The 12,775-nt window shown below is 40.2% G+C and overlaps 1 protein-coding gene across 2 annotated transcripts in view; it reads left to right on the top strand.

The window, feature by feature from the left end:
- fbxw8 (F-box and WD repeat domain containing 8) overlaps positions 1-11,921 on the top strand; it is a 165,561-nt gene extending 153,640 nt beyond the window's left edge. For both annotated transcript variants that reach the window (XM_070887708.1, XM_070887707.1), the window contains 3 exons: positions 8,341-8,514; positions 9,803-9,919; positions 11,213-11,921. In XM_070887708.1, coding sequence (XP_070743809.1) covers positions 8,341-8,514; positions 9,803-9,919; positions 11,213-11,354 — 433 coding nt within the window. In that variant the 3' untranslated portion in view covers positions 11,355-11,921. The remainder of the gene's footprint in view (positions 1-8,340; positions 8,515-9,802; positions 9,920-11,212) is intronic.
- Positions 11,922-12,775: the final 854 nt, after the last annotated feature.

Raw genomic sequence — 12,775 nt, 5'->3', positions numbered from 1 at the left:
GAAAATGACATAAGGTGCTGGCTTGGCTGCTCAGGATTTTGTGATTTGTTGGTCCGGACATTTCTAACTGGCCCTAGTGGTGCTTGTACTTGTGGAAAGAAGGTGAACAGGAGTGCTGTACGTCAGCAAAGTCCGAACGCAGGTTTAAGCTTGTAGTGTATAAGACTTGTGCCTAAATGGTTCAACTTTGGTACTCCTTTGGCATTCAGTACAGAATTCACTTCAATTCATGTGTGAGATCCAGGACCAAACTGGTGGATTTGTGGCAAAAGAGGAAACGGTTGGTTGTAGTACGATTTTTCCCATTAACCTCCATATAACCATGCAAACTAATGCCATAACAGGTAGGGAGGACCTAGCTGGGTCTGTGTGTCAGACAACCAGTAAAATGATATTGAAGTGGAGGCATCCACGATTTGAATGAAACTGGAATAATTGTCTACTTGTACTGATTACCTGGGCAATAATAAGGCGAATGAAAAGTCACTGGGAGGGGATCAGGATTCACTGGTATTGCACCTATGATGGGGAACAAGGTGCTGCCCAGTATCAATGGAACAGAGGGTGTCTGCAAGGACGTATGGCTAGAGGAGATAGAGTATAGTGAGGCAATTAAAGATTTCAAAGTGAGGATAAGGATATTGAAATCAATTCACTTAAACATGGGGAACAAGATAAGATGGGAAAGAATGAAGTTGATGAGAATGCATTTGAGATTTGAATGTGTTTTTGTTTTTTGGAGGATGGAGATAAGGAAGCCAGCTGGAAGAGTGCTGTGCTTTGAGCTGATTTGAATTTCAATAATGGCGAGGGAGAGTTGGAAGAGATTTAGGGGCAGTGGTAGGTTAAGGAACAAAGCCCTCTTGTTAACATAACAGATATGGGGAAGAAATTTGAATTTGATGAATATGCTAAGGATTCACACCTCCAGACTTAGCCTGAGGTAGCAACTGGGGAGGTGGGGTTTGCAGAGGATGGCTTCAAGTTTTGCTGATATTAAGCTGGAAAACCTTAATGTTGGAAAGGCAGTTGGAGAGTGTAGCAATAGCACTGCAGCAACTCGCCAAGGCTTCTTTGACAGCACCTCCCAAACCCACGAGCTCTACCACCTAGAAGAACAAGGGCAGCAGGTGCATGGGAACACCACCACCTCCAATTTCCCCTCTGAGTCACACACCATCCTGACTTGGAAATATATTTCCATTCCTTCATCGTCGCTGGATTAAAATCCTGGAACTGCCTACCTAACAGCACTGTGGGGGTACTTTCACCCCACGGACTGCAGCGGGATGGGCAATAAAGGCTGGCCTTGGCAAAATTGGGCAGGAACAAAAATACGTTGCTTCATAATTGCAATGTGTACTTTTTTAATGCACCAATTCTATTCTGTTGAGCGAGGAGCACAGCAAGCAATATGTTCAAAAAGAATTGCAAGTGCACGAGGCAGGACCGGGTCACAGAATACTGCTGTCTGTTCCAGTGCGTATCAGCTGTTTTTTTGGCTGCATCACTATTCACAGAATTTTCTGTTTACATAAAACAATATTTTGTGTTGCAACAGAAACAGTGACATTTTTTCAAAATTTTTTTTATTGAAGGAACTGTTTGTTTTCATAAAATGATACATGAATACAGATTAATTAAAACTTGACATCAGTGGTCACCTTATGTCAAATGCAAAATGGTAGTGTTATGGCTGTCATTTGCCACAAGTGAAGAATACAAATTATATTAATACGCACCAGCAAAAATAGAGGTTGCTACATGGTCATTCATTATATTTTGATTGGAAAAATCAGATTGCTTTATTTTAAAAAAAAAATACTTGAGTGTGTTTTTCCTTTTTTGAAAAAAAAAGGCAAGTTGAAGTCTTTATGGACGTGAGCATGTTTTGTCCCTGGAGTTGGCTCGTTCTCTAAATAAATGGGTAGCATTTGGTTGATGCAATTGGTATTCCAATGAGAACTATTAAAGATTTTTTTTTGCCTGCAAAATTTATTTGGCAAGGAAAGGCTTGCTTTAAAATTAAAGACTGAACACTGTATCATATAAAACCAACATGATTGTGTGATGAGAGTGAGGGAACATGTGTGCGCAGAGGGTTATGGTAGCCCTCCTGTGACAAAAGCTCCAGTGAGCAGATTTCAGATTCCATTTAGTTGATTAAAGGCACCAAAAAGGTCCTTGTTTCAGGTGCTTTAGAGATTTCCTCAGACAGTCCTTTGGCTAAGCTGCGCAAAATGATAATCTATAAACAGTGGGGAAATGGTAATAGAAGCACAGATATTGTAGAATTGTGGCACAAGGCCAAAGTCTAATGGATTTTTTCTTTGCTTCTGAGGAGCAGACTTTTAGCTGTAAATTGTGGGTGCAGTTGGCAGCCAGTCCCACGGTAGGTGTCAGATTGTGGGGTTTGGTTTGCCTGCCAAGAAAAGGATACTTGTATCTGAGGAGCAGCTTGCAGAATAATTGATTAATTGTCAAATTACTTTATGAACTTTAGATTGATTAATTCTAGAGCACTTTGCCTGGCAAGTTCTTAAAAATGAATAATAAAAGCTCTTGTTTGTCTTTGTATTTAAATTGATACTGCTTCTGCATTAGCAGATGTGAGTGTCTGTAAAAGCACTAGCACTGTGATGAAGGCTTGTTGTCTTATCCCCATGATGATTCTCCTGTAGGGAATGAGATTTGATTTTGTAAGTAGCTTTTGGGGGGGAAAAAGCTTTGGCATGTGAGGGTTTTTGTCGTGTTGCAGGCCAAAGACCCGTGCTAGAAGAAAACTGGAATGCAGTGATGGATTGGGAATTTGTAATCTTGGAACACTGTTACAGGGAGTGTTATAGAATAGCACACCAAAAATAGTGTGACCGAATAGCCACTTAGCAACCGCGTGTATAATGCCAAAACTCCAGCAGAACAATGGTGGTTTTCTTTGGATCTGCTTGTAATGCCTTTATTAGAAAGTAGGAATTGTTGCTGGGATAAAATAAACAGAACTGATACTGTAATCTATTATAAATGGAAGGTGAGTCACAGCATCCCATGCAGTGCCTGTTAGGCCTGTAGTTGGTGCTGTGATAGGTGATATCAATGCTAAATCTAGCATAATGTCACTAGATAGAGCAACAGCTGAAGTAATGTTGTGATAGCTGTGTGTATGCATGTAGTTTCACATCCTGGCCACTGGTTGGCCCTGCAGTTTATGCTGAGTATGTGGTTAGAACAAAAGTATGATTTAAAGCAGTGATGGGAATAAAAGTAATGAAGTTTTTTGAAGACATACAGGGAGCTAGTACACACAACACAATACAGCAACACATTCCACAGGCTCACTACTCTCTAGGGAAAAAAGAACTGCCTAAAATCTAGCCTATTCCTACTCTTTTGTACATGTGCCCAATCTGTCAAATTGAAATAATTTATCGATAGCTATGCAAGCCAGCTCTTTCATTATTTTATATACCTCTATCAGGTTACCTCTAAGTCTGTGTTGTTCTAAAGTAAATAGACCCAGCTCTTTAAGCTGGGAATCATTCTTGTGGCTCTCCTCTGAACCTTTTCTAAGGCCACAATATCATCCACCATGTGAAGGGACCAAAACTAGACAAAGTAATTGTATTTACTTGTTTTTGACTTGTATTGAATGGTTCTATTAATACATTTTGATTTGGCTACGGAGTCTCTGCATTGGTCATGAACCATGAGTGATTTGTGCATAATAACACTTTTCTCTCCAATCAATTTCAGTAGTGTTCCCTATAAATGGTAAGTATATTCAGTGTTGGTCCTGCCTATATGCAACACACTGGCAAATGGCATTTAACTTAAACAAATGCAGTGTTTGGCCCATTCCCCTAGCACATCTAAACCATTTTGCAGAAGATTGTACTCCTCTACAGTCTTAACACTCGAACAAATTTTTATATAATCTTCAAATTTGGTGGCCATAACCCCAACAACACTGTCTCAGTCATTAATAAAAACCGTGAACAATAATAAGCGTAATATCGATCCACAACCATTGACTACAAGTTTCTGCCTGCGGAATTGTAGCCAATTCCTGACCCAGTGTACCAAATTCCCACTGATGCTACAAAATTATATTTTGTGGCATAATCTGATATTTTTACTTCAAGTAACCTGAAGTCATTGGAAAAGAAGAGGGTGCCGATTCATTGTGAGCTTGTTACTGACGAAGACCAAATTCACCCCCTAAATTGGCATAAACAGACTTCTTTGGGCATGCTGTACTCCTAATTCCATGATTTTTCTTCCTTACTGATCCCTTCTGGATTATGCATCTGAGAGGACAGGGTGGCTGGCCTTCTAGGGTGTTGCCAAATCTGTTCTTTGCCCGTTACTAAAAGGTGCTTGAGAATGGTTCATCCTATAACAAAACATAAAACCTAGACCAGACAAAGAATTCACCGAACTATTTCAGTTTTTTAAAAATAAAGTTTTTAATAACTCTTGTTGAATTTCATCTGGTTTCACTTCCAGTCTCTCCCCCCTCTAGAGCTTGGATTTACTGTAATTTCAGGAATCTGTTACTATAGCAGTGTTCTTTTCTGATCCTTGTCCAGCTACAACATGAAATGTAACTTAACTGCTGGTGCTGTGTTGTGGCTGGAACCTGCAACACTAATAAGGATCAGATTTCCTTTCATTGAGACTGTCCCTTGGAGTTAAAAGTGCCGCTTAAGTTTCTGTCTGACTTGGAACCCTCATGGGCATTTCCACTCTTCTTCATCCCTACTTTGGATTTAGGAAACCTGTAGAAAGAAAAATAAGAAAATTATTGAAAATAAACTTTAAAAAGCATCAAAATTAAGGGGTTTTTTTCCCGCCAATGTTTTTAAGTGATTGAGAGGGAGATTTCTGTAATTAACTAGCTGTTGATGGAAGTTAGGAATCCTGGCACTGGATTGCTGCTTTCACTGCACAACATGCACAAAGTAGTGCGTGCAGCTCTTTTGTCAGAATCCAGGAAGCAAATCAACTGATTTTTTTATGGACATTTAAGAGGACAAAGGAGTGAATAGTACAGTGAACACTCATATTTTTGAAGAAATTAGATTTTGACTACTTTGATATACACTAGTTAAACATCACTTTAATATGTCACTCAGTGTTTAAACTAATGAATCAGAATTTCTTGCATTAAATAAAATTAATCCTGGAAATTGGTAATAAACAGCTCCAAAATGCATTCCCAAAGAATGGATTCTAGAATTTTTTCTTAAATGGTAAAATATTAATAATAGCTGTTGTAAAATGGAGACACCATTCAGAACCAGAACCTGGAACGTTAGATCAGCTTTTGAGGGATAAGATTTTCTAACTCTTGTAAATTGCAATATAGGGGGGCACAAGTTAATGGCGCAAGTTAATGGCGCAATCTCTCTGTCAGGATATGTGTTAGAAGCAGTCACGTCCCACAGAAGCACCTTCCTGTTGGCTATAGATGCTCAGGATGAGGCTCTCGTTATATCTGAAAGATGAAGAAAGGCAGCAAGTAGCATAACTGAGGATTCAAACCAAAGGAAAAAAGTGAAAAATATCAGTAAAATCAAGTTTGCGCTTTTGGGTGCAATCAGAAAACTGGGTGTAAATTGCTCTGTTTTTCCGAAATGAAGTTATGGTTCAAGTTTTAACCCAAGTTCATTTATATAATCAGAAATGTAAAATCTACCATTAACATTCAGAGTAATGAACATAATTGTTTTTCTTTCTTTACATGAAAAATGGTAACCTAGTGCCATTTTCTAAATACAGCTGAAAATGGGTTTAAAACAATAAATAAGCATTTTAGTAAGAGTGCCCAGTCCTCTCCCTGTGAATAACCTGATTTTTAAATGACTTTTTTTTTTAGTCATTTTCAGTCTATACTAAACGATTTACTAGTTTAATTGGTATACACTAGTTTCTTAATAAATTAAATATTTTTAAATGTGTTAAAACGTTTAAAATGTGTCTACTAATGCCAGTGCACCTAGAAAGAAAAGATTTAAATTTGCAGAACCTCCTCGAATGGCCACAGACGGGCACAATCGGCAGAAACTCGTCATTTTCATTATTTTGATCTGGGGGCGTAACCAGTTTTGTGGGTGGGGCCTACTTAGAATAGAATCTTACAGCACAGGAGGAGGCCATTCGGCCCATCATGCCTGTGCCGGCTCTTTAAACAAGCAGTCCAATTCAGTCCCTCATGCCAGCTTTTTCCCCATAAATCTGCAAATGAGTTATTTTCAAGTACATGTCCAATTGTCTTTTAAAAGTTCCTGTGGAACCCGAGTCCACCATCCTTTCAGGTAGTGCATTCCAGATCTTAACAACCCTCTGAAGAAATTTCTCATCTCCCCCCTATTTCTTTTGCCAATTATTTTAACTCTATGATCTCTGGTTACCGACCCACTTGCCAGGTGAAACTTTCTTCCTATATGCTCTATCAAAACCCCTCATAATTTTGAATGCCTCTATTGGGTCTCCTCTTAGCCTTCTCTGCTATAAACATAAGAATTAGGAACAGGAGTAGGCCATCTAGCCCCTCGAGCCTGCTCCGCCATTCAACAAGATCATGGCTGATCTGGCTGTGGACTCAGCTCCACTTACCCGCCCGCTCCCCATAACCCTTAATTCCCTTATTGGTTAAAAATCTATTTATCTGTGACTTGAATACATTCAATGAGCTAGCCTCAACTGCTTCCTTGGGCAGAGAATGCCACAGATTCACAACCCTCTGGGAGAAGAAATTCCTTCTCAACTCGGTTTTAATTTGGCTCCCCTGTATTTTGAGGCTGTGCCCCCGAGTTCTAGTTGTTTCTCAGTTGTTTCTATAAGTTGTTTCTCACTTATCTGCAATAAATTGCATCTGCATTGTGTCTGCCCATTTAGTCAGTTTTGTATATTTGTCCTCCCAGATTCCTTTGATCCTCTATCCCGTTTAGATTCTTCTTTTCTAAATAATATGAGACCTCCTTATTTTTCTTACCAAAATGTAATACTTCGTACTTATCTATGTTGAAATTCATGCCAATTCTGCATGTTACTAATGTCTTCTTGTAATTTGTTGCACTCCTTAGTGTTGACTATCCCTCTCAATTTGGTGTTGTCCACAAATTTAGAAATTGTATTTTTGATTCCAAAGTCTAAATCATTAATATAGCAGCCGATTTTCAGCAAGGCCTCCACCCGCCCAAAGTGCCGCCAAGGTACCGGACAATACTTTGGGCAGGATATTCATGAAGGTCCCTCGAGGGTCAGCGGGCAGTAAAGGAAGACTTACGTTGCCAATCTGGGCGACAGCGGGCGAGAGATCGCATTCTCAGCGGCAGAGGTGCTTGTCGCCCAAGTGCCACCGAGGATGGAGTCGGGCCCACAGAGAGTCGAAGACCTGAAAAAAAAATCACAAATAAAAAATACAAAAACTATCCGAAGACCTTCAGGGGACCCCATGCTGTTGAAATGTTTTTGTTACATCACTTAACTTTTTTCCGGTTCTTCAGACGTACCGTTGGGGACAGACCAGCCTGCAGCCAGTGGTCTACCCCCCTTCTGCCGCTGACTCCCGCCCACGGGAATGCGGGAACTCAGTTGCGCCACAAGTCAGCGGGCGGTTCCCGGTGGTTCTCCCCTCCCACCCACTCCAGGCCACCTCCAAAGTGGCACTGGGCGGATCTGCAGGAGGAATGTCGGCAGCAGTCAGCAGCAATGGGCGGTGGACTGCTGAATTTTGGCCCCATAAATTCTGAACAAGTGGTCCCAACTTCCCACCTCCTGCCACTCTGGATAGCTGCCCTTTAGCCCTATCTCTGCTTTCTATCTTTCAGCCAGCCAGCTATTCATTCTGCTGCTTGTCCCCTGACTCTGCATGCTCTGGCCTTATTCATTAGTCAATTACTGAATTTGATTAAAACTAACTGACATATTTTGATATATCTTACAGACATACATTTCATTGTACCTTTTAAAGGCTCTGGGAAAAATGTGCTTTATCCTGGAGGATTTAGGTAGACTATAAAGTACAATATTGGAGCTGGCATTTCAGGAAATTATTTGGCTTAATATGTCAATAACTTGTTCTATATAGTCTCATCAGCCAATAGGATATTAATCTTTTGAGGCACCTAATGATGTTGGGGACTTGTGAATATTATGAAGATGTAAAATATTCCCATCACAAAATGTCATGAATTTAGGAAAGAGGATTTTATCAAGAGTTTTTACTCCTGAATAATAATTGATGGGAATACATATCTGTTATTTAAGCTTCTTCAATCAGTCCACAGTATACCACTTTGGCCCTGCTTTTAGTGTATGTCAACTCTTCTCTTTTAGGGTGAGAGTATATGACCTTCGGACAAGTAAAGCAGTGATATCTCTCTATGGCCATCAACTGGGTGTGTCATCAGTGCAGATGGATGACTGGAAGATTGTCAGTGGTGGTGAAGAGGGGTTGGTTTGTGTGTGGGAGCAGCGAATGGGAACCAAACTCTGGGAAATGCATTCCAGGTATGAATTTATTGAACTTACAATCTGATTTTTTTTTTTAAAGAAGTTAAATGCTCATTCACCATTTCTGTGAATTGATCACACTAGAAAGAAATTCCAGTTGTGACAATTAGTTTACTCAAATGTAGCTTTGATTAGGACAGTGTGGTTTTCTGAAATCTGCCAAAGATCAATTTTTCATTTCCCAATTTTGAAGACTTCCATTTTGTGTACCTTATCACATCTCTCAAACACATCTCAAAATGCATCACCTACAGCGAATTGCTGTTAAAGTGCAGTGACTGTTATGTAGATAAATGTGACAACCAGTTTGTAGGCAGCATAATCAAAAAGACAGTGCTAAGATTAATAACCAGATAATTTTGGTAGTATTGATTGATGAAGGAATGTTGGCCAGGACACCAGGAAATTCCCTGCTGCTTTTTTGAGTAATGCCAGTGGATTCCTTTAATACACACACGATACATCTTGCCCAAAGGCCAGCAGCTCTATTACACTCTCAGCACTGCTCAAAGTGCCGGCCTAGATTATGTGGTCAAGCTCTTAAATGGGACTTGAACCAACAATCTTCTGAGTTTCTGTCCTCCCCTCCTGGTAACACTGACTCCTTGCTCAGGTATGGTTCCACAACCACTGGGGCCCCCTGTGATACCTTGCCTGAGTGACCATTCTTAATGTGTGAGCCTTAACAGTGAATGCCAGCAGGCTACTCAACCATGTGTGGTCACCATATCTGAGCCCATTCTTATCTATAACAGAGGTCCATACATACAGCAATCAACAACAGTCCGATTTTCAATTCCTAACCCAGGGGCTCGGAGGCCAGCTGCTCGGAGGCCAGCTGGACTGACATTACCTCTTGACTGAGGTCAGTTCAGTACAGATCAGTATTGAATTGAATTTGACACCTTCCAGGTCTCTGTGACTCACTGGATAAATTCTCTGAGCCATTAGGGGAACTATGATATTTTTAAATCAATAGCTAAAAGTACAAATTTGCTTATGAGGTAGCATCTAGAATTTAGAATCTAGAAAATCAAATTGAGAAAGAAATAAAAAGAAAATGCTGGAAATCTGAAATAAGACAGAAAATGCAACAAATGCATATAAGATTAAACAGCATTTGAAATATAGGTTAACATTTTGGATAGAATGTTTCATCAGAACTGGTATTCTTCCAAATGCTGACTTGCTGTGCATTTTCAGTTTTTTCTGTTTCATTGTCGGAAAAGAACAATTGCAGCTATAGGTAAGATAATTTAGGTTAATCTTGTAATTACTGTTCCAGACACCCTGTACGACATCTACATTTTGGTGCACACAAATTGGTCACAGCAAATATACCCGATGAGAAATGTCCAAGAGGAGCCAGTATAATGGATGATGACTTAACGGCTCATCGTAGGTAAGACAGATCCACAGCGTATTGTGCAATTTCTGAGTGTATATAACAAACTGAGAAGTGGAGCAGCATTGTACATCCCATCCAAAAGCATGTCTTCTTCATTTAGAAATAATGATTAAAGTTTACCTATATGTGTCCATTATCACGTGTCAATCAAAACTGCAGGTAAGTATGAGAGTCTGGAATCTACGTTTGTATTAAGTCCAAATAGATAGTGAATGTCTGCTTAATCTGACTCAGTAATTTTTTGAAGTCTCAATCCAGCGCCTAGTTTGTGCATATTCGTGGCATGGAACTTCTAATTTGGCAGTAAACTGTTATTAAATTAATGGTCTCATTCAGAAACCATAAGGATTGCTGCTGTGTGGAATAAAAGCATCACACCAATACAATATGTAGTGCTTTTTTGAGGTTAGGGCTGAGACATTCTTAAAATAGATGGTCGATTTTGAGTTGGCGACCAACCGATGAAGCATTTGTTCTAGCAGTGAAGAGGCCCTGTGATTTGAGGCCCTGGCTTCATTTAAATTTGGCAGCTGAACTGTGGGACGTCAAATAGAAGTCCCAATGCAGCTCGTCAGATTGAGGCCTCAATCAGGCTGGGAGTTGTTTGGGGGAGGAGTGGAGGGGGGCAGCGGCCCAGATTATTACTCATACTCCTCCAGGGTGTAGAAAACTAATTCAACACACCACTTTTGACAGGCCTCTTCAGTTCCGTTGCCTGTGGAACATGTCCAACCAAAAATGGCAATCTGAGTCCTATATACGTCATAGGACCCTGATTTCCACATTAAAAGAAGCTTATGGCCTGAAACAGGCAAGTGCTTTGGACACCCGGCAGTAGGCCCCTTTCAAAATGGAGCTGCCACATCACCAGTACTAAGAAGGCGTTCAGTCTACCGACACCATTTTTGAGGTTGTTGCTGCCCAGTTAACGCCAGGTATAGGCACTCAGAATCGACCGCGATTGGTGCAAGCTTCACCCTGAATTTTAATTATTTCTGACCTTGGGTATAGTCAGTGATGACGATGGTTGTAAAAAAAAAACGAATGCAACAACAAACACCCATCCATATTCATTCTCTCAAGATGTCACAGTTCTGGATAAGTCTGCTTTAAAAAACAAACTTCTTTCCCACACTAGTTCTTTATGCGTTTGATTATCATACTTTGCACCTGCAAGTTGCATGTTGATTATCTTTTATGATAGCCCATGCTTCAGTTTACAAATTAAATGATGGATTTGTTCAATAAGATTTTTAAAATCATTAACTACCAATTATTGTTTTACAGACATCGAGGAATTATTTATGTCTACGACTTTTCAGTAGATAAATCAGCTCCTGTCTTACCAATCTGTCGTTCATCGTATGATGAAGATGTTGGCTATAGCTACAACATAGCACTTTCAATGCCCTATGACCAAATCAAGTGAATATCTGTCATCTCGTGGATATATTGGTTCCATTACAGTCATACAGTAATTTTGAAAGTATGCTTGTAATTAACTTACATTTCAATATGTAAGGAAATAATACTTCTCAGGAAGACTCGAAGGAGGCATCAAGGACATTGGAGAGGCAACTGAACTGGAAAAGAACTTTGGCCCCGAAATTCCCCAAGGGTTCTCACGGTTTTCCACCGAACTTTGAAGAAAAAAGACACAGATGATCATTTTTAGCCATATTTCACCTGGGGTTCCAGCAGTCTCCCACCTAAGTTATATCGAGACCTCCTCTTTAGTTTTTAATGTTTCTATTTCTTTTGCTTTCATTTCTTTTTATATAATTTGTTTCTTATGGTAATTTGGACTTTAGTCTGATTGTTTTCATGTACGCTAATGTGGGGACAAAAACCTTGGGTTCAGATCCAATTGCATAAATCACAGGATGGTATGTTTGTAAATTAAAAATAATGCAAAGAAAACAGAAGATGACTGTTTTCAACAAGTAGTATTGTGTTTTAAGTTTAGTTTTTAATAAATTTCCCATGTTGTGGCTGATGGTTTTCTATTTTTTAATCACTGCCCCTCTGAAATACTGAATGTAGTAAGTTATTCTGGAGTACAGTTCCAAAGGCACAATCAGCCCTCCAGTAACTTGCACAAGTGACCATTTGTTGTGTGACTAAAGGCAGTGAGTGTTGACAGGCTGTTTGAATTAAGCCTCATGCTGCCCTCACCTGATACCCACAGATGTTCACTTTCCAATTGGAGCCTTGGACTGTAATGGGTCTAGGTATTGTGGCTGATTAATTTCTCACTACACCAGACCTAGGGATATTAATGCCAAGTTTAGCAAACCCTATCCTGACTAAGATAGCTAAATCGGCATGGCCTAGGGATCAAAACTGGGACCTTCCTAGTCTTTATGGCTCCGTGCCATAACCATGTAGTGCAACTGTACACTTGGTCTTTGGTTTGAGCTGTGGGAAGACCTTTGGGGTCTGATAAAGCAGCCCTGTGCTGTGCTGCTGGGACCACTGCCCCTTGGGGTACTGTATGCACAAATGAGCTGACCTCGTTCAATAACACAAGATCGGATCATTTGAATGTTTATTTGGCGCTGCCAGCATCTCTATCGTGTGTCAGGGATCAGGTGCCAGAATTTCAGATGCCAGCAATCGGTGAAGATTGCTGGCTGCCTGTAGAGCACAGGTTTTCATGGGAAGGGGAGGTGGTGGGAGGTAGGGAGAGCGGAGGAATGGGCAGCAGTAGGAAAAAGAGGGTTAACGGTCAAAAACCAGACTCTTTTTAAAAACATTTTTAATTTGGCCTCCCTTTCAGCCACCATTCTGAATGGAAATTGCTAATATGCTGTGGTTGCATTATGGGGAGGCCCCTACATCAAATAGTTT

Source organism: Pristiophorus japonicus, chromosome 8, assembly GCF_044704955.1.
Source record: "Pristiophorus japonicus isolate sPriJap1 chromosome 8, sPriJap1.hap1, whole genome shotgun sequence".
Lineage (NCBI taxonomy): Eukaryota > Metazoa > Chordata > Chondrichthyes > Pristiophoridae > Pristiophorus > Pristiophorus japonicus.
The sequence above is the reverse complement of the archived record's forward strand: the minus strand, read 5'-3'. Positions and strand labels throughout refer to the sequence as shown.